The sequence below is a fragment of the Macaca mulatta genome, chromosome 5, assembly GCF_049350105.2.
Source record: "Macaca mulatta isolate MMU2019108-1 chromosome 5, T2T-MMU8v2.0, whole genome shotgun sequence".
Lineage (NCBI taxonomy): Eukaryota > Metazoa > Chordata > Mammalia > Primates > Cercopithecidae > Macaca > Macaca mulatta.
The window spans coordinates 7,564,703-7,585,524 of NC_133410.1; the positions used below are offsets into that span (position 1 = coordinate 7,564,703).

The 20,822-nt window shown below is 50.5% G+C and overlaps 1 protein-coding gene across 2 annotated transcripts in view; it reads right to left on the bottom strand.

The window, feature by feature from the left end:
* STK32B (serine/threonine kinase 32B) overlaps positions 1 to 20,822 on the bottom strand; it is a 401,787-nt gene that overhangs the window by 30,253 nt on the left and 350,712 nt on the right. For both annotated transcript variants that reach the window (XM_028848342.2, XM_001094166.5), the window contains 3 exons: positions 18,404 to 18,507; positions 7,961 to 8,077; positions 4,651 to 4,776 (listed from right to left, as the gene is read on the bottom strand). In XM_028848342.2, coding sequence (XP_028704175.1) covers positions 4,651 to 4,776; positions 7,961 to 8,077; positions 18,404 to 18,507 — 347 coding nt within the window. The remainder of the gene's footprint in view (positions 1 to 4,650; positions 4,777 to 7,960; positions 8,078 to 18,403; positions 18,508 to 20,822) is intronic.

The window sequence follows — 20,822 nt, forward strand, 5'->3', positions numbered from 1 at the left end:
CTGGGAAATCTTGGGCAAGTTGCCTAACCTTGCTGAGATTGCCGTTAACAGGATCCACTTCCCAGGACTGGTGTGAAGCTGACACGAGATAAGGCACACAGAGTTATCAGGACAATGCCAGGTACACAGAACATGCTCAGTCCTGTTGGCCATCATCATTCGTTCACTCACATGACAAGCACACACTTAGGCCTTCTAGTGCCTTCGATCGTCACCCATTGTTCTGGGGGCTGGCTCAGGCAAAGGCCAGCCAACACTCCGGGGCCCCCACCCTCCGAAGCTCCCAGCAGGATGGCAGGCGCACTGTGACAGAGTGTTCTGACCACTGATGTATCCCTAGACACCCGTGCAGAGGGTTTCGGGAGAGGCTGAGGCCTGCTCTGTGCAGGGAGGTGGTGGCGCTGGCTGGGAATGCTGCAGGGGCGGCCAGGCTTGGGCTTGTCTCTCACTCAGAAGGTGACATAATTTGCATGTTCCCTGCAAATCTTATGCTGAGATGTAATTCCTGGTTTGGGAGGTGGGGCCTGGTGGGAGGTGTCTGGTTCACGGGGATGGATCCCTCATGGCTTGGTGCTGTCCTCACAATAGTGAGGGAGCTCTCGTGAGAGATCTGGCAGTTTAAGAATGTGTGGCACCCCCCACTCCCACTGCTGTTCCTGCTCCTGCCACGTGACACACCTGCTCCTGCTTCACCTTCCGCCGTGACTGGAAGCTCCCTGATGCCTCCCCAGAAGCAAAGCAGATGCAGGCACCATGCTTCCTGTACGGCCTGCAGGACTGTAAGCCAATTAAGCCTCTCTTCTTTATAAATTACCAAACCTCAGTTATTCCTTTATAGCAATGCACGAATGGCCTAATACAGACAGAAGGCTTCCGCTGAGACTGGCAAATGGGCCAGTCCTTGCTTTGTGCTGTCTTGAAGGAGGGGTAGGAGACTGCCTTGTGGACAAGGAGAGGAAGGGATTGCCAGAAGAGGAAGCGGCCTGTGCAAGGTTCCCGCTAGGAGACAGCACAGCCAGAGGGAGGCTATGGGCCTGTGGGTGGGGCTGAGGCTCATGACCCTGTAGGTGAGCATGTGGTGGGGGGCTTGCGTGTGTGTGTGTTTGTATGGGAGTGTGCATGTGTGTGAAGGTATGTGTGGGTGAGTGTATATGTGAATGCATGTGTGTAGGGTATGTATGTGTGTGAGACTGTGTGTGGGGGCAAGTGTGCATGTGTGCATGGGAATGAGTGTGCGTGTGTGTGTGACTGTGAGTGTGCAACGGTCTGTGGGTGTGTGCAGGAGAGGGGCTGAGGAGGAGCGGCAGGCCAGGGGGCTGCAAAGGCAGGCACCTGCCAACAGGCGCAGGCACACAATATGGCAAAGCCACAGGCTGGCCCTGGCTGCCTCCAGGGCATCCCAGCACACAGCCTCGGGGAAGGCTCAGACGCCACGCAAGGAAGCGTTAATCAGGCAATCTGTGCCTGATGTGCAGGACTGCATCGGGATTCCTACCCTTCGTCAGTCTCACCCTGAGTTTGGCAGATCAGAGCCCATGGAGAAGGCGGGCATATTTCTCTGGGCTGTCCAAAACCTGTGTTCAGAAGGAAGTCAGCCAGGGGAACAGGCTCAGAGCTGAGGCTTTGGAAGCCTCCGGACACTACTCCCCAGGCTCGGCGAGGGTCCTGGTTTCTCCTCTGATCTGTGAAGAATTGGGGTGCAGCCGCCTGAGGTCACAGAGATGGCAGAAGAGACCCAAACTTTTACTCCCGGCTCAGTGGAGCCTGCTGGTCTCCTTCCGAGGGCACTGCCCCATGGTTTATTTTCTGTCTTTGTAGGCTTATTGGCTTATGGCTCCACAAAACCCTAGCCCTGTGGTTGTCAACTGGGGACAACTTTATCCGCAGGGGATGCTTGGCAATGTCTGGAGACATTTTTGGTGGTCACAACAGAGGGGATGCTACTGGCATCTCATGAGTACAGTCCTGGGGTGCAGCTCAACACCCTACAAGGCACAGGACAGTCCCCATCCCAAAGAATGATCCCTCCCCAAAGGTCATCCACAGTGGGGGCTGCCCACTGTCATCTGTAAGCTCCCTGGCAGCTGGCCCTGGGGTTGTTTTCTTCCCAGGGGTTCAGCTCCTGTGCAGGACAGTGCTGGTGGATGTAGGTGCTCGGCGGACACATAATGGTGACAGTGAGGACAGTGCTGGTGGGTGTAGGTGCTTGGCGGACACAGAATGGTGACAGTCAGGTCTGCGCTTTCACCCACACTGACTTTCTCATTGGCTAGCAGAATAGGGTGGGAAATGGGATGGAGACTGCCTGTCCCCAGCATGAAGCCATTGCCATTGCCCCCGCAGCTGCCCCTCCTGGCCCCAAGGCACACCTGCTGACCCACAGACACACACAAGACACATAGGCACACAGACACAACAAAACAGGCACACACACACGCAGATGCACAGGCACACACAGACCTATAGGCGCACACACAGGCACACGGACACATACAGACATACAGATACATAGACACACAAGCAGGTACACACACAGACATAATAGGTACACACAGACACGCACACATAGATACACACACACACAGATACACAGGCACACATAGACATACAGGCACACACACAGGCATGCACACAGACATACAGACATGCAGACACACAGATACATGGGTACACACAAGTGCACTGGCATGCACACACAGATACATACAGATGCACAGGCACACATAGATGCACAGGCACACACACAGACACACTTCCACACATACCCACACAGGCACACACAGCTCACACAGAGCTCCCAGTTGGCCAAGTGAAACCCTAAAACAATTATATTGGGAGAACAGCGGAGAGCTCTACCTGAACAGCCACTCTATGCTAAGCCTGCTCTGGACACTTTGTCCCCATGGCCTGTTTCCCACAGCAGTCCGAGGGGTGTCTGCAGAGCCAGGGAGCTTTCTGGACTCAGAGGCAGCATCACATCCACCCCGGGGTCAAGGAAGCCTTCCAGCCGGGCAGAGTCCCCAAGGCCAGGCAGGTCTGGGCGGGTAGAAGGAGGTCCAGGCAGTGGGAACGGCACATGGCCAGGCCTGGGAGACAGGGACGCAGCACTGTGCGACCTGCCATTACATAGCCTGTCTAGAGCCCTGCCTGGGAGGGAAGTGGGGAGAAAGGTGGGCTCAGGGGAGAGCAGGGCCAGCCCTGGACCAGGTGGACTGGCTAAGCAGGTGAGGATACACCACTGCTTACAGGGAGAGGACAGGAACAGACTAGCGTCAGCCAGGCGTGGCTTCGGTTGGATTCAGTGGTGAACACTGGGCAGGCTGTGGGGAGGGTCTGTGTTCAGAAATGTGCATGTGCTGCTACCACGGTTTGCGAAAAGGGTCTGGAAGCCTGGCACTCCTGGAGAAACTGATGTGGGAAACATTACTTTTGCACCAAAAGGAGTGGCAGAATTCTTTAAAATAATATGACGTGAAACACCAGCCGGGAACGTCTGAGGCTCCCCAGGAACCAGCCTAGTGGGCCCAAGAAATCTCTTGCCTTCCAGGCTGGAGTCTTCACCTCCATTCACATTATACGGGGCTGGAACAGGCAACGACAATGAGCACATGTTGTGATCTCTTTCCTGCTCACACCATGCCACCGGGCAGGGCAAGGACAGGTGAGCGGGGGTGGGGGGGCTGTGCTCTCCTCCGTCACAGAGGGCAGAGGTGGCTGAACCAGAATGTCACCCAGGATTTCTGCCCCAATTGTCACTATTCCTCAGGTGCTCTCTGCAATTCTCTCCAGGAGAAATGCAACTGCCCAGCAGGAAGGGACCACAGGAGGCTTCCAGGCAGGTCCAAACTTTCAGCGTCTCTCCTGGAGGACCCAGGAGCCTGCAGCTCCTGCCAGAATCCTCCTTTAAAATGTAAATCCACTGCTTTCACCTCCCTGCCTTAAACACTCCAGTTTCCAGGGGACAAAACCTAAAACCTTGACCGTGGCCTCTGGAAGCCTTTTTGGTGTGGCATATATTCCCTCCTGGCCCCATTTCCTATTATTTTCCCTCTGGTTTATTCCCTTAAATGCTATAAAACTATTCTTTGAAACCCAGGCTTTCTGCTGCCTTCAAGAGTGTGATCTTGGCGATCCCTTTGCCTGGAGGGCTCAGTGCCCATCCCTGCAGTCCTGGTTCCCTCACTTCACCTCTAGGTCTCTGCCGACTCTCCCTAAAAGAAGTCCCTGCCTGTGGCCCTCCCATCGCACCTCTCCCTCTTCCGAGCTTGTGCAACAAGTGCAGACTGCCCTGTCGGGGTAGGTCATCGCCTGTCTTCCTCTACTGGGCAGTCAGCTCCGTGGAGGCAGAAGAGTAGATCAGCCTGCTACCCCCACACCTGGACCTGAGCACAGGGGGGTGGGATTCAGTGACAGAGAGAAGGCTTGGCACCCCCAAAAGACCTACCACAAGGAGGGAAGATGCACGGCTGGGACCCTGGAAATCAGGTCCAAGTTCACCCCGAATTCCAGCAAGACATAAGCCCTTGGTGCTCAGGTTAGCCGTGGCCAGCAGAGGGCTCACTGGCCAGCTGCCAAAGTCTTGCTTTGCACCAAGGCATGGACCGGACCCTGCAGAGGGGTGGCATGACATCAGGTGGGACTTCTACTCACATTGGGCACAAAGCCGGGCATCAGTGCCTTCTCAAACACCGCGTCCCAGTTCATGTCGGCCAAGTAGGGCACGCTCTGAATGTCACGAAGGCTGGACAGGCGGCTCTCAGGGTCCTTGGTCAGGAGCTGCAGTCAGAGGACAAATGAGCTTCCGTGAACTGGGCATCCCTCAAGGGTAGCAGGGACTCTGAAGGATGGGGTCTCACGGCAATTAATGGGCCTCTGCTCTTCATGCCCTATTGATGTCATGCCCTGTGTGGGGCACTGTTGTTGGAAGCGCCATCTGCACTCATCTCTTTATAGCCAGGGAGAAACTGAGAGGTCAGGCTGCTTCTGCGAGGTCACCCAGTGAGGGGCTGTTGGGGCAGGGACCAGACTTTCAGCCCCCGCGTTCCTTTCTGGGACTGGAGCCTGTAACAGGCGGCCTCTCTGATGTCTGCAGAAGCATCCAATTACAAATAGAAAGAATTAGTTGCCTCATACTAGGATTTCCAACTTGGTAACGGGAGGCACCAAGTTGTAATAAAATTTGTCCCTGGACAGCTACGAGGTGACCTCTGTGACCTAATGAAGTGACCTCATTTGTAGCCAAGGGGACACTTTTTAGCTTCTCTTCTAATTGAGTTTCAGCTAATAAGGAGTGACGCAGGATAAGAACAGCCAAAGACTATGACCTGGCATCCCAGCGGGGCTCCCAACTTGCCAAAACCCTGCAGCTTATCTATTGAAAAAGCACAGGGGCCAAGAATGAAAATTCAGAGGCCTGGCCCTGGGACTGCCATTTAACAGCTGTGACCTTGGGCGAGCTGCTGTTACTTGCCTCACTGCCTCCCCCGAAAGCAGGGGAAATAATGGAGACTCCTCCACTTCACTTCCAGCTCATGGTAGGACGAGACCAAATGGGACTGGTAAGGACCTGGCACATACTTAGAAAGGGGAGGCACAGCAGCATCCACAGGTGGAGCTGGAAGTCAGAGCCCCCTGTCAGTTCTCACACACCTGTCACTGCAGAAATCTTCCAGCTATGCCCATTGAGTGGCTGGAGTCACAGCCCACAGGGATAGCTAGCAGGGGTTGCATCTGCTGATCATGGCTGCCACTCTTTAGGGACTGTCCCAAAACAATGGGTGCCAACTTAAGCAGGTTCCACTTCAATGCCATCTGGAAGTTCACTGTTCAGGGTGGCTGTTCTGAAAACATGCTGATGCCCAGACCCGAGGGCCAGATTCTGAGCCACTTGGGTGGGCTGGGAGGTGCAGGCATTGGTGGTACGTAAGGCTTCCACATGGTTCTAATAAGCAATCAGGGTTAAGAGACACTGACTTATAAGAACCAAGTGATGGGATGTGAGGGCGACCTGGCTGTGACACCTGCCACGCCACTGATTTCCAGGGTTGATTTGGCTGATTTGGCTGGCTACGCAGGTGTGCCCTTGCTCTCTCATGGCTCCATGTGTGTCCCTCCGAAAGCTGTGCACTCGGTCAAAGAGGACGGCCATCCCCAACAGAGGAGGACCGGTCTTCGGTCAAGGGTATATGAGCAGCTGTGCTCCCCTGCTACAGCCTCCAAACAAGCTCTCAAGAACTAGGTGGTGGATTTCCTTTAAAGTAATTTAACTGATCAGTAATTCAACAAGCCATTATAGCCATGTAGGGATTAAAAGCTGGGACCTGGAGTTAGGAAGGTTTGGATTAAAATCCTACTTCTGCCTTTTAATAGCTCTGTGGCATTGATTGAATGATTTTGCTTTCTTATGCCTTGGCTTTCTCATCTCTGGTACTGGGATAATGACACTCCCCCTGCTCACAGGGCTTGAGAGGGGTAAGGGAGAAGAGCAATCACACGGCCTAGAACACAGGACCCTCAACAGTGCTGGCTGCTGTTGTCATCATTGCTTTAAAAACAACTGGGTGCCAACCTCATGCAAGACTCAGCTCCATGCATCATGGAGGATGTGAAGGGAGCCTTGAAGGCAGGGCACCAAGATCTCCTGCCCATGCTGGACTGGAGTGCACACCAGAACCACCTGGAGAGCTCATGGAGACACAGAGAGTGGGGCACACCCGGGGCATCTGATTCAGGTCTGGGTGGAGCCTGAGGATGTGCATTTCTAATAGGCTCCCACGTGACGTTGATGCTGGCTGGTCCTAGGCCCATACCTTGAGAACCACTGCTTTATTCTAATAGCAACAGTTCCTGCAGAAAGTCAAGGAGATTCCTTCCTTCCTTCCTTCCTTCCTTCCTTCCTTCCTTCCTTCCTTCCTTCCTCCCTCCCTCCCTCTCTCCTTCCCTCCCTCTCTGCTTCACTCCCTCCCTCCTTCCTTCCTTCTTTCCTCTTTTCTCTTTCTCTCCTTCTCTTTCTTTCTTTCTTACTTTTTTTTTTTTTTTCTGCTTTCACCCTTGTTACCCAGGCTGAAATGCAATGGTGTGATCTCAGCTCACCACAACCTCCGCCTCCCATGTTCAAGTGATTGTCCCACCTCAGCCTCCCGAGTAGCTGGGATTACAGGGATGCACCACTACGCCTGACTAATTTTGTATTTTTAGTAGAGACAGGGTTTCTCCATGTTGGTCAGGCTAGTCTCGAACTCCTGACCTCAGATGATCCACCCATCTTGGCCTCCCAAAGTGCTGGTATTATAGGCTTGAGCCACCACACCCGGCCGAGATATCCAATTTCTTAAAGGTCATTGAGTGAAAAGACCATGTACAGCAGATTTTAAAAACCACATGCAGGCCCCAGGCGTGGTGGCTCACGCCTGTAATCCCAGCACTTTGGGAGGCCGAGGCAGGTGGATCACAAAGTCAGAAGATCGAGACCATCCTGGCTAACATTGTGAAACCCCGTCTCTACTAAAAATCCAAAAAATTAGCCGGGCGTGGTGGTGGGGGCCTGTAGACCCAGCTACTTAGGAGGCTGAGGCAGGAGAATGGCGTAAATATGGAAGGTGGAGCTTGCAGTGAGCTGAGATCGCACCACTGCACTCCAGCCTGGGTGACAGAGCAAGACTCCGTCAAAAACAAAAAAAAAAACAAAAAAAAAAAACCCCACAGGCATTAAGTATTTATTAGGAGCTCGTAGCAGAGTGACAAGAGCTGTCACAGTTGCCACTGTCCTCCGAGGTGTGCTGATCTGCAAGCACCCCCATAACAGTGCTTATTCCAAGGCATTTGGCATTTGAATGCAGCTGATTTGATCATTTCTACCCCTGGTATGCCATTTGTAGTCTCACCCTTTTGTTTGCTGATATGGCTGTTTCTACACTCACTGTAGCTCCCTGGTGGGGCAGGCTGGCAGCTGCCCCCTTACCTTCCTCAGCAGGGCCACCATCCCCTTGCACCACGTGGAGGAGTAGTGGACACGCTCCACCTTGAACATGTTGAGGATTTCATCGATGGGCGTGGCCGAGTGGATTTCGTATGGCCTCTGCAACCAAAGGACAACAGCCAGAATCAGAGAGAGGGCCATCAGAAGGCACCATCCACACACTTTAAGACTGTGTGATTATGAGGGACGGTTTATTCTTCCTCTTCAAGTAAGAGTGGGTGCTTCTCTTTCACAGCAGAGCAGGTGGCCTGAACCCATGTGCCAACAGTAACCGGGCCCAGGGGCCAATGCAGGAAGGACCCGGCAGGTGGGTGCTGCTCCTGTGGCCACAGGAGGTTAGGAGTGGCTCACCGAGGTCACACAGCCCATAAATGCCAGAGGCAGGACTCACTCTCAGCAGCTTAACACCAGAGTCCCTGCTCCAGTCACTGGCTTGGGGCACCCAGGGACATCTCCAGTCATAGCCCCCACCTGCTACTGGGCCTTGGCTGCCACTTTCCCTGTCCTGGCTGAACTGGCCCATGGGGTGGGCAGGGCTGAGATGGCCAGTGCCTGGGTGTGGTTGGGCTGAGGGATGGGAGGACTCCAGCCTCGTCCCCTGCCTTCTCGCCTGCCCTCCCCTCCTCACGATGAGGACGTGTAAGCTCTGCTCTCCCCCAGTTTCCGAACTTGGTAGAAAATGAAGCCTCCTGACCATGTTTTCTCAACATTGCTGTGTGCAGTTTCTTGCTTCTAAGCCCCTCTCAAAGCTCGGGCAGACTTTCTTGACTGTGACCCTGGGGACAAGGTTTGGAGTGCTTCTGAGCAGCAGTGCACTCCCGGCCCCCGCTCCCTCTGCCCCGGCCCCCATGAATGTCTCTCCTGGAACCTCTCCAGCTGAACCGCGCTCCAAGATGTTTTCAGGTTGGTATCATGGCCACATGTCTTGGGATTACAAGAGCAACAATTTCCCTGGCATGTGTGGTGGTGCAACAAACTGATCCTGGAGAAATCTGAGCGATGAATCCGCGATTAACCCATATGAAGTTGACTGCCATTAATATGTGCCAATACAATTATTGCTGTCTGTCTCCTCCACGAAGCTGTGGGCTGCTCAAAGGGGGAATTTGACCACGCTCATTTCTGTGTTCTCAGGGCCCCAGGAGTGTCTGCCATCGAGCAGAGTCCCAGAGCACGGCGACGGCGACCGTCTCAGTCCCTCCGCAGGTGCTGAGCGAACACTAACCCTGAGTCAGACACCACACTGGGATTCCACTGCCACCTTGGTCCCTGGGTTTGGGGTTTCCAGGTACACACTGTGAAAAAGCAATCACTTGTACTGGCTGCACTTTGAGTTCTTGCTTCAGAAAAGTTCCAAGAAGAAGCCCAGCCCCGCAAACTGGTAGGATCCGGAGATGCCTGAGTTGGAAACTAACTCCCCTGATCACCATCCTGAAAACCCCACCCAGGGAGGAGCTGATTTCCTCTGCATGCGGCGTATGTAGAAGCATCATCTGCTTGCATCAACCTCACTGGCCACCCTCCCAGGTTGTGCTCATTGGACTGTCACCCACCACGTGATCAAGCCCACACATTGTGTGGGTAACACCGTGGCACTTAAGGCTCTGGCTCCAGCCTCATGGAAGCGCAATTCCCACAGCGCTGCTGCAGATAGAGGGTGCCAGCCCAAAGGGGCACGGGGTCCTGATCCCTGGAGGGCTACGGTTCCCTGGAGGGAAGGGACACCATTATCTTTACCAAACAGGGGGCCCTGGAGAAGACGCTGGCCCTGAGGGGTGCGCCTGTGCCCGCTCAGATGTGCACACCCAGAAAGGAGCTTTTTTCCCTGACTTTTTAGCCGCCTCTCTTATCTGTGAATTGAACGAGGGCCTGTCCATTTCACCGTATCATAGGCAGAGCAAAACCAAAACCCGGGGGCTCTCTAGAAAGGTGAATTAACTGGATACACTAACATTTTAAAAATCTTTCTTCAATTTTTAAAAAATCTAATGGGAAGTGGTGACTTCCATGGATGAGCATTTTCTGCCCACCAGTGCGTGTGTGAGACCCCTTCGCACTTCGCCAGAAACAACTACCATAGTTAGAATGATGAGAGCCGATCTCAACTGAAAATGCCCCTTAGAATCGTTATGAACTGGTGACTGTTAACACGACCATTTCACAGAAGACAAAACCGAGGCTCTATGTCCTGGAGCTGGGCACCGAGGTGAAAGGCCAGGCAGTGTGAATGGCCAAGGCTCGCCTCTGATCACTGCTGTTACAGGGGAAATTGTGTCCCCCAAATTCATATGCTGAAGTCCTAGCCCCCAGGACCTCAGAATGTGACCTCATTTGGACAGAGGCTCTTTATAGAAGTAATTCAATCGAGTCACTAGAGTCGGTCCTAATTCAACAAGACCTGAGTCCTTATAAAAGGGGGACTTTAAGGCACAGAAAGACGCACAGAGGAAAGACAATGTGAAGAAGACAGCCATCCACGAGCCAAGGAGAGAGGCCTGGAACAGGTCCTTCCCTCAGCCTCAGGAGGAACAAACCCTGCCAACCACTTCATCTCAGACTCCTGGCCTTCAAAACTGTGAGAGAATAATTTTTGTTTAGCCACCCAGTGTGTGGATCTTAGTTACGGCCATCACAGGTAATGAACAGCAGCCCTCACCATCCACACACAGAGCTCTCACTGGAGGTGGCTGACTTTGACTCTGCTCCTGTGATGAGCTGGTGCCCTCTGTACATGGCGCCTGGCGTGAGTAGGACAGACATGGTCCCTCCCGCACTGAGCTCACTGACTTGGAGGGAGATGAGCAATAAAGAGTGGTTGGGGGTGGAATCAGTGCTGGGGAGGGAATCTATGGGGCTGCTGGGCACGTTTAGGGAAGGGGAGTTCTCTATAATCTCCACAGGGATAGGGGCAGGAGATCCAGAGCTCAGGGCCACCACTGGGAGATGAGCTGGGGCTGAGTTCAGTTTTGGACTTTTTTTTTTTTTTTTTTGAGACGGAGTTTCACTCTTGTTGCTTAGGCTGGGGTGCAATGGTGCGATCTCGGCTCACTGCAACCTCCACCTCGGGTTCAAGAGATCCTCCTGCCTCAGCCTGCTGAGTAGCTGGGATTATAGGCGTGTGCCACCATGCCCCACTAATTTTTTTAATTTTTAGGAAAGACCAGGTTTCACCACGTTGGCCAGGCTGGTCTCGAACTCCTCACCCCAGGTGATCTGCCCGCCTCAGCCTCTCAGAGTGCTGGGATTACAGACATGAGCCACTGCACCTGGCCATTTTGGACTATTTAGAATTGCTCCTTCCTGTCTTTTTTACCTTTCAATAAACAGTTCTGCCCAACACAGTCCCACCCCTACCCTGAAAACCCAGCTGTTGGAGGTGCAAAGACTCTGGACAACGACGCAGCACTTCATCCCTCATTTCAAACGTAAGGAAACTGAGGCTGGCAGATGAAAAGAGACTTTCCCAATGTCCCCGATTCTCATCCCCTGGTCTTTCTGCAGTGCCACCAGAGACCAAGGATCCAAGCACCCAACCTGAACACCAGCCAGAAACAAATGTAAATGTTTTCCCATCATTTACATTTCATTCCCTATTTCCTTCTTGGTCACTTCAAGGTGCTCATCAATTCTGCTGTTCCACTGGACCTCCACGTGAGCTATTCTCTCTCTCGCTCTCTCTCTCTCTCTGTTTCTTTCTCCCTAATCTCTGTAATTCTCTCTCCTTCTAGAGGCAACCAGACCAATTACAAAAACAATGATGATAATAATAACTCCGATGCGCCAGGAAGCCAGTGCAGGACATACATTTAGAAATGAATTTGGAACATCATGACTAAAACAAGTTCCACAGCTTTAGGCACCAGGTTCAGCCCTCATCTGTTTGGGTGGTTGTAGAGAAACGTAGGCTCTTTTACAAAAAGATTCACAAATATTAAGATCAATATCCTGTCTGCTGGTACTGATGCTGAGTTCTCACTCGCTGGCCTTAGGATGTGTTGAGTCAGAACACCAGCTGGTAGTTACAAGGTAAAGTAATTCCATGTACTGCTGGTAAAAGCAATTTTAGCAGTGGGACATTGGATATACTTATTATCAAGTGCAGGTGTGTCTCTATTCCAGGAAACTCGGTTTCAAAAAACAAAATGCCAATTTACCAAAAAAATAGAAGACAGAGGAAAAGAATTGCCGGATGTCTGTCATTTTAACTGTTAAAGTTGAGCTGGGCCTTGGAGACCATCTAATCCAATGTTTTTTTCCCCAAAATCTTTTTATTCAAAATCCCAAACACTGAACAGATGACAGTGAAGAACAGTTCCTTAGGTAATTTAAACCTCCAAAGCCTGGAGAAACACTTTCCCTGCCTCTGGAACTGTCAGATCATCTCTGCAGGGTCCTAGAGTCTGGGAAACAGCTTGAAAACACTGAAAAATTCACAAATGGTCCTTCCTCCTCCTTTGAATGGAGATCACAGACTCCATTACCTCCCGGGCTTGTGACTCCTGGCACAGTTCTACTGGCCCCCTTGGTGAGGTTACACGGTCCTGTTTCTCCCGGTTCAGCCCACCCACCCCTTTCACAACCATCGGTACTCAGTGCTGCACTCTCACCTCTAGGGGGAGCTCTGGGTACCCTCCCTTGACTTGCTGGCCTCTCTGTACCTTCAACCTTCTCTGTCCACCCATTCCTAAGGAGAAGTGCTGACTGGGGTCAAAGGCAAGGGTAACACCAGGTCAGGGAGTGAGTAAAGAGGGCAAAGTCCTCATGTCCCCATGGAGTGGGCACCAAGAAGCACAGAATATGGATGGGAACCCATCTCTGCTCATGAAGCCCACAGGCCTTACATGCTAATGGTCAGCAAGCAGGTGTGATCCAGCCTCTGCTCTCAGTACCTGTCTCTAGTGCTTGAAGGGTGTTAAAGTGGGAAGGATGCAGGTTTTCCAGCAGGTTCTCCCAGGGTAGAAGTCCTAGGGAGATGTGAAAGGGGTGAGGGGTCCTTGAAAGCCCACTCCATGGGGGTGCAATGCAATGTGCTAATGGCCTTACACGCAGGATCCCACTTAGTTCTCCTGGTTGTTCTATGGCTGTGGTTCTCAATAAGGGACAACTGTCCCCCAGGGGATATCTGGCAATGTTTGGAGTCATTTTGGGTTGTCATAACTGGGTGGGGAGTTCTGCTGGCATCTGATGGGTGGAGGCCAGTGATATTGCTGAACATCTTAACAATGCACAGGACAGCCCTGCACCACAAAGAATGATCTGGCCTCAAATGTCCATAGTGCCGAGGTGGAGAAACCTGTGCCATGTACTACTATTCTCCCCATTTTATAGATAAGAAACAGGCTCACTGAAGATCACTGAGAGTCTAGGTGGCAAAGTCAGGATTTGAACCCAGACACATATGGTTCTATGTATAATATGACCACGGTGCTGTCACTTCCCTGCTTAGGTACCATGGATAGTACCACACTACCTACACAGTAAAGCCAAATGTCTCCAGCTGGCCGCAGGTCCTTTACAGACGTCTCCTCACTATCCTTCTGACCAGTGGGTAGGCCAAAATGTTTGTCGAATCAGCCCTAGCTTCCACTTCTCTACCTGAGCTCACACTATTCCTTCCAACCATTCATATGTGACCAAACTTCAATGTCTCCTCCCTCTGAAATTCTCCCCTGCTCCTCTAAACCTAGGTCAGCAGAACTTCACCTGCATCTACCAGTCTTGTGGAATCATTGCTGTGTGTGTATTTACTTACTTGCATAATAATCAGCATGTCTCCTATGTGCCAGACACCGCCTATGCCCTGACCACATTTTCTCATGTAATCTCACACTGATCCTGCAGGTGGGCCTGACAAACCTTCTTTTATAAATGAGGAAGTCAGGGATCAGATGAGGTAAGTGACTTAGCCCAAATCACAGCACCAAGAAGCACAGAGTGTGGATGGGAACCCATCTCTGCTCATGAAGCCCATTGGCCTTACTTGCTAATGGTCAGTAAGCAGGTGTGATCCAGCCTCTGCTCTCAGTGCCTGCCTCTAGTGCTTGAAAGACGCTAAATTGGGAAGGACACAGGCTTTCCAAAAGGTCCTTCCAGGGTAGAAGTCCTAGGGGGATGTTTCCTGAGTGCCAGCCATTCATCAGTCAAGGAGCTGGGTAACTAACATAATCAAAATCATTTAATTCTCAAAGCAATCCTATTGGGTAGATATAATTACTAATTTCTTCTTGTTAACACAAAAGGATTCTGAATATTCGGTCTGTTTAAAAGAGTTGCTTAGGATCCCAGATGGGGTACCTGGTTAGAGCCAGGGTTTGAACCTGTGAGATTCCCTTAAGATTATTTTTCTCTATTATAAGGAAGCAGCTTTTGACTGAGTTAAGGGGAAAAAAATTTCTTTTTTTTTTTTTTTTTTTTTGAGACGGAGTCTCGCTGTGTCTCCCAGGCTGGAGTGCAGTGGTGTGATCTCGGCTCACTGCAAGCTCCGCCTCCCGGGTTCACGCCATTCTCCCGCCTCAGCCTCCCAAGTAGCTGAGACTACAGGCGCCCGCCACCACGCCCGGCTAGTTTTTTGTATTTTTAGTAGAGACGGGGTTTCACCATGTTAGCCAGGATAGTCTCGATCTCCTGACCTCGTGATCCACCCGCCTCGGCCTCCCAAAGTGCTGGGATTACAGGCTTGAGCCACCGCGCCCGGCCGGGGAAAAAAATTTCTAGCCATTAGAGCTGTCCAAGAGTGAAAAAGATTCTTTCTGGCAGTACGGCGCCCCCTGGATCCTGAGGATAATCAATGAACAGATGGGTGCTCACCTGTCGGAGAGACTTTGAGGTTTGTTGGGACAATGGCTGGCTAAAGATCTGTCCATCTCTTCTCTGTGGATATGGTCAGGGGAAGGGAGATCTCCTCATATCTCTTTCCACAGTGTTCTCTGGAGAGGCAGTAGTCAGAATGCCAGGGTGACTAGGGCACCAAAAGGAATTCTGACGAGTGGCACCTACTTGGGCCTTTTTCTTTCACTCAGCAGGCCTGCCAGGGTAAGAGCTAAGATTCTAGTTTGGCTCAGTGAGAAGTTGGATCCTACTTATGTCTCCTGTCCAGCCTACAAGCTCCAACCAAAAGCACAGGGTTCCCTGCATCAGTGATTCCCAGCGTTTTTGGCACCAGGGACTGGTTTTGTGTAAGACAGTTTTTCCACAGACTAGGGTTGGGGGGATGGTTTCAGGATGATCCAAGTGCATAACATTTATTGTACGCTTTATTTCTATTATTATTATATTGTAATATATAATGAAATAATGATACAACTCACCATAATGTAGAATCAGTGGGAGCCCTGAGCTTGTTTTCCTACAACTAGGCAGTCGCATCTGGGGGTGATGGGAGACAGTGACAGATCATCAGGCATTAGATTCTCATAAGGAGCACGCACCCTAGATCTCTCGCATGTGCAGTCCACAAGAGAGTTTGTGCTCCTATGAGAGTCTAATGCCACCGCTGACCGGACAGGAGGTGGAGCTCAGGTGGTGATGTGAGTGATGGGGAGTGGCTCTAAATACAGATGAAGCTTCCCTGGCTCACCTGCTATTCACCTTCACTCCCTGCTTTGCTGTGCGGCCAGTTCCTAATAGGTCACAGACCGGTATCCAGCCCCCGGGGTTGGAGAACCCTGCTCTGCACTGTGGTCTCAAACCTGCCAATGGGACTTGGCCCCTCTGCTGTCCATAAAGAGTGCTTGGCTCCTTGTGAGGAGAAACAGCTGTTTTCCTGGATCCCTGGCCAACAAGCCATAGTACCAGTTTTCCACCCATTATTTTCAATGCGTTCCAACTTTAAGATCCTAGAACAATATTGGGAATTCCCACTATGACCTTTCTATTTGAGACAGAGTCTTGCTCTGTCACACCCAGGCTGGAGTACAGTGGCGCGATCTTGGCTCACTGCAACCTCCACCTCCCAGGTTCAAGCGATTCTCCTGCCTCAGCCTCCCAAGTAGCTGTGATTACAGGCACTCACCACCATGCCAGGCTAATTTTTTTTTTGTATTTTTAGTAGAGGCGGGGTTTCACCATCTTGACAAGACTAGTCTCGAGCTCTGACCTCAGGTGATTGCCCTCCTCGGCCTCCCAAAGTGCTGGGATTACAGATGTGAGCCACCGCGCCTGGCCTCCACTGTGACTTTCTTTCCTCTTTTGGACGTAAGGAGCTTCCTGGATCCTACCCAAGGATATTGTCACTGACATGACTGAGGAATTGCAAGAGTTGGGGGTAACTCCTAAATTTACATCGTCCATGGATAAATACGAGTGTTTTTCAGCACAGCTTTTTGACTAAATCAACTGTTTCCAGTATGAAAAACAGAGAATAAATTATTTGCATAAACTTGTTGTCTTTTGGGTCAAAGAAGAAGCCTGTCAGGAATATCTGGGAGAAAGATTTACAGTAGTACATAACAGGTGGTGTTCTTTCATTCCATTACTTTGTTGCCATGTCAAAGGCCTGGATGCCCCATCATTTGCTGCTTCCTCTTCCAAGGAGCATCGTCCTTAAAAAGAGCATCTGGATCTTTAAGCAGAAAACTCAGAAGAATTAAAAAATAAAATAGTTTATTTGTGAATCAGCAGGGACCACTCCATCCTTGGGGCTTTTTGCCAAGCTATCATCTTTGATTGCACAGACCCATGAGGAATGACTGCGAATATCCTTTCTGTTGGCAGGAGGCCAGTCACGTTTAGGGCAACTGCTCGCCAAGGTCATTGCTGTGATTGATTACATGAGATTAACAGCCTCTGACGGATGCCTGTGTGCTCTGGTTCCACCCTCATATTCCTCCTCTGAGCATATATATCAAAGTAAACAGCTGACAAGAAATGAACCAAGCAGGAACACCACACAGGCACCCGTCTTACACAGCCCCGCAGCAGCTCACAGTAAACCTGTGGGACATTAATTCTTTTCATTCAGTGAACAAGCTCATATTTTCTTTGCATTCTAAGAATGCAATGTATAGTAATTATGTTTTTGAGGAATTTAGGGGAAATAACTGAGATCAAGAGCAGAAAATTGTTGCCGGACTACGGGGTGATAAGTAATACTTACTTGCGCTCAGTGTTCATGGTGTACAAACTGCTCTCATCACTCATTCATTCATTCATTCAACAAACATTCATTCAACATCCATTATAACCATGCAATGGGATATCCACAATGAATAAGACACCACCATGCCCTCAAGGAAGGAACCTTCTATATGCATGAATATGCATGTATGCAAATGACTGAAACAACATTAAAATTGTAGTTGGTGGGAGAATCTCTGTCAGCTCTGTGCTGGGCACTGGTGCTGCGGAGACGAGTCTCAGGCAAACCATGTCTCCCACAGTCCAGGAACCCAAGAATCCTAAAACTCCAGCTCCGCTAAATAGACAGAAAGGATATTATGATTCCCATTGTACCAATGAGGAAACCATGGTCCTGAGACATGGTGAAGTGACATCCTTTTCAAATGATACTTGTGCAAACAAATAACACCTCAAAATTAATTTTAGTCAAAATACTTTCTTTTTTTGAGACAGGGCCTCATTCTGTCACCAAGGCTAGAGTGCAGTGGTGCCATCATGGCTCACTGCAGCCTTGACCTCCCAGGCTCAGGTGATCCTCCTGCCTCAGCCTCCCAAGTAGCTGAGACTACAGGTGAGTGCCACCATGCTCGGTTATTTTTTTTTTAATTATTATTATTTGTAGAGATGGAATCTCCCTATGTTTGCCGGGCTGGTCTCAAATTCCTGGGCTCAAGCAATCCTCCCACCTCAGCCTCCCAAAATGCTGGGATTACAGTGCTGAGCCACGGCGTCCAGCCAAGACATAATACTTTCTGCTCAAATAAAAGTATGTGTTATTACCGCCGCCAAATAGTCCCATTAATCATCTTCAGCTAGTAAATGTAAATGTAATAAAATACAAATACATACTGAATGTCACATTTTTATAGGACACTGAGTTACATATTCAGGGAAGATGTAAAACAAACAAAGAGAAAAAAGAAGCATAGTCTTCACCCTTCAAGATTTTCCAATCAGCTAGAAAATCAGACATGGAGACCTTGTGTTGTGGGTTCAAAGGGGACAGTGTTTGAAACGACGAGGCCAAGGCGCTTTGATGTTTGACCTGTCACTGATCCGCTGTGGGCCTTTGTGTAAGGCATCCCCCTCTGGATGCCTCTTTCCCATCTGTACAATGAGGAGGTTGGACCAGAAGCTCAGGGCGTTCATAGGCGGCACACAGGCATCAGGACTGAAACCTGGGGGGCAGTGACTCTTCCACCAGTTCTCCTTCCTGCACCACGTGCCCTGTCAACTCCACCTGCCCAGGAACAACTTGAGCCCCCACTGCATAGCCCCTGGTGTGCACCACACAGGCGCCTGTCTTACCCAGCCCCGCAGCAGCTCATAGGCTGTGACGCCCAGGGACCACCAGTCGACAGGGTACGAGTATCCGGGGCCTCCATCCATGTACACCTGGAATACTTCTGGGGCTGTCAACGAGAGGACAAACAGAACATCATTGTGTATCCCAGTTTATGGCCACCACCCCTTAGAGAGGGGACAAAGAGAGAAATCGAGCTTCTTTTTTTTTTTTTTTTGGAGACAGAGTTTTACTCTGCCGCCCAGGCTGGAATGCAGTGGCGCGATCTCAGCTCATTGCAACCTCTACCTCCCGAGTTCAAGTGATTCTCCTTCCTCAGCCTCCCGAGTAGCTGAGATTACGGGCACCTGCCACCACGCCTGGCTAATTTTGAGATTTTTAGTAGGGATGAGGTTTCACCACGTTGGCCAGGCTGGTCTCGAACTCTTGACCTCAGGTGATCCGCCCACCTTAGCCTCCCAAAGTGCTGGGATTACAGGCGTGAGTCACCACATCCGGCCAGAAATCTAGCTTTTTTGGACAGTAAAACCTGTACTTTTTTCACTATGCCACATGGTTTACACCCTCAGTAAGCCATGAACTGCCTGAGAACAAGTTACAGGCATCACCGGAGGCTCTGGAGTGACACTGCCGGGTGGAATGCAGATGGGACGCCCTGAGGGGGCACGGAAGGGCTTGGTGAAAGTGAAGACATGTCCCTGGAGGGGGTGGACTGGTGGAGCATGTTCACTGGGAGAACTGGTGGGGTAAACCCAGAGTGAAGAAGAGGAACAGAGCCCCCAAGGGGCTGAGAACCTTGATAAATGAACACTTAGAGCTCTCTGTGCCTGGGGCCTATCTCAGGGACAACTCTGTTTTAGCATAGGTGGCATCTAACATGAAATACCCACAATGGGTAAATCCGCAAGACAGAAAGCGGATTGGAGGTTGCTAAGGGCTGTGGGTGGTGAGGGGAAGGTGGGAGCACCTGTTTCATGGGTACTGCTTTTCCTTTGGGGGTGAAAACAAATGGGTTGGAACAAGAAAGAGGTGGTGGTCATATAACACTGTGAATGTACTAAATGCTACTGAGTTTTTCACTTTAAAATAGCTAATTTTATCTTATGTGAATTTCACCTCAATAGAAAAAGTACAGTGAAGGTGATGGAGGCCCAAGAGTGGTGGACCCTTCTTCTTCAGGGTACTGCATTTGTCCTGGGGTCTTTGTCCCTGATCACTCTCCAAGGGGCTGAGTGGTGGGTTGATCTCAGTGCCTCACCCCCACCTCACTAGGCCAGGAGTGCATTGTAGGGTCTAATTGTCCATGTGGGCTTCCAGGAACATTTTGTGAACTGTTGATTATTTCTAGTAAATTAATTTGCAGGCATAATTCCATTTTACAGTTGTCAGAGCAGCCGAAATCTGCCCTGGGGAGTCACAACCTGTTGTGATTAAAACTGTCTCAACTCAGTTTCTAGATGGGCATTCACTCGGCATGGAAAGAAGATCCAGGATGAGTTGACCTGGGGGCGCTGGCTGGGCAGCTTCACACTTGAATCTGACCAGCAGCCACTTTCTAGCTGCCCCCTGGTGATATTCTCCATTTGGTTCACATTTTCTAAGTGCACTTTCACCCATGGGCTCTCCTTTTCTCTTCACAACAGCCTCTGGGGACATGTTTTAAGGGAAGGTTCAGAGAGGGCCAGCAGTATGAAGAGGTCACACAGTCAGGAAATGCAAAGCTGAGATGCACACGTTACAGGTCTGCTGAATTCCTGTTTGAAGTAAGACTTGTCTCAACATATCGTTCGGTACAAACTACATACTTAGTGCCACATGGTAGAATGGTGCAACTGGGAATTCGAGAACATGCCCCTTAGATTTGGCCCTTAAAAAGGAACTGACATCATACCCTGGGAAACAGGAAGACTGCCGGTGCTGATGGAGTTGCTCGTTAGTAATAAGCTACGTACCTTCTCTTTGCCTCAGTTGTGTAGAATGTAGATAATAATAATGGTTTATTCATTGGGCTGTTGTGAGGATTAAGTAGATTAAATAAGATAATCTATACCAAGAGTTTAGCAGGATGCCTGGCCCGTAGTGAGTGCTCCATGAACATCAGGCATTACTAACAGTCGAATCATCACTCCAACCTCTGCTTCCTCTGCCATGCCTCCCCATCGTCCATAGTTACCCAAAGCAGAAATCTGGGAACCCTCCTAAATGCCATCCTCCTTAGCCTCATGAACGATCAGTCTCCAAATTCTGTGTGTTTTGTATCTTCAGCATCTTTTTGTCTGCCTCTTCCTATCAATGATAGATCATCCTGTCTCCAAAGTCAGTGATCACACTTGTTCATTAAGCATTGGATGAGTGAATATTGAATGCTTTCCTAGTACATGCTGGGCATTGTGCTGTGTTATTCTGAATCCCACCTGGATCCTA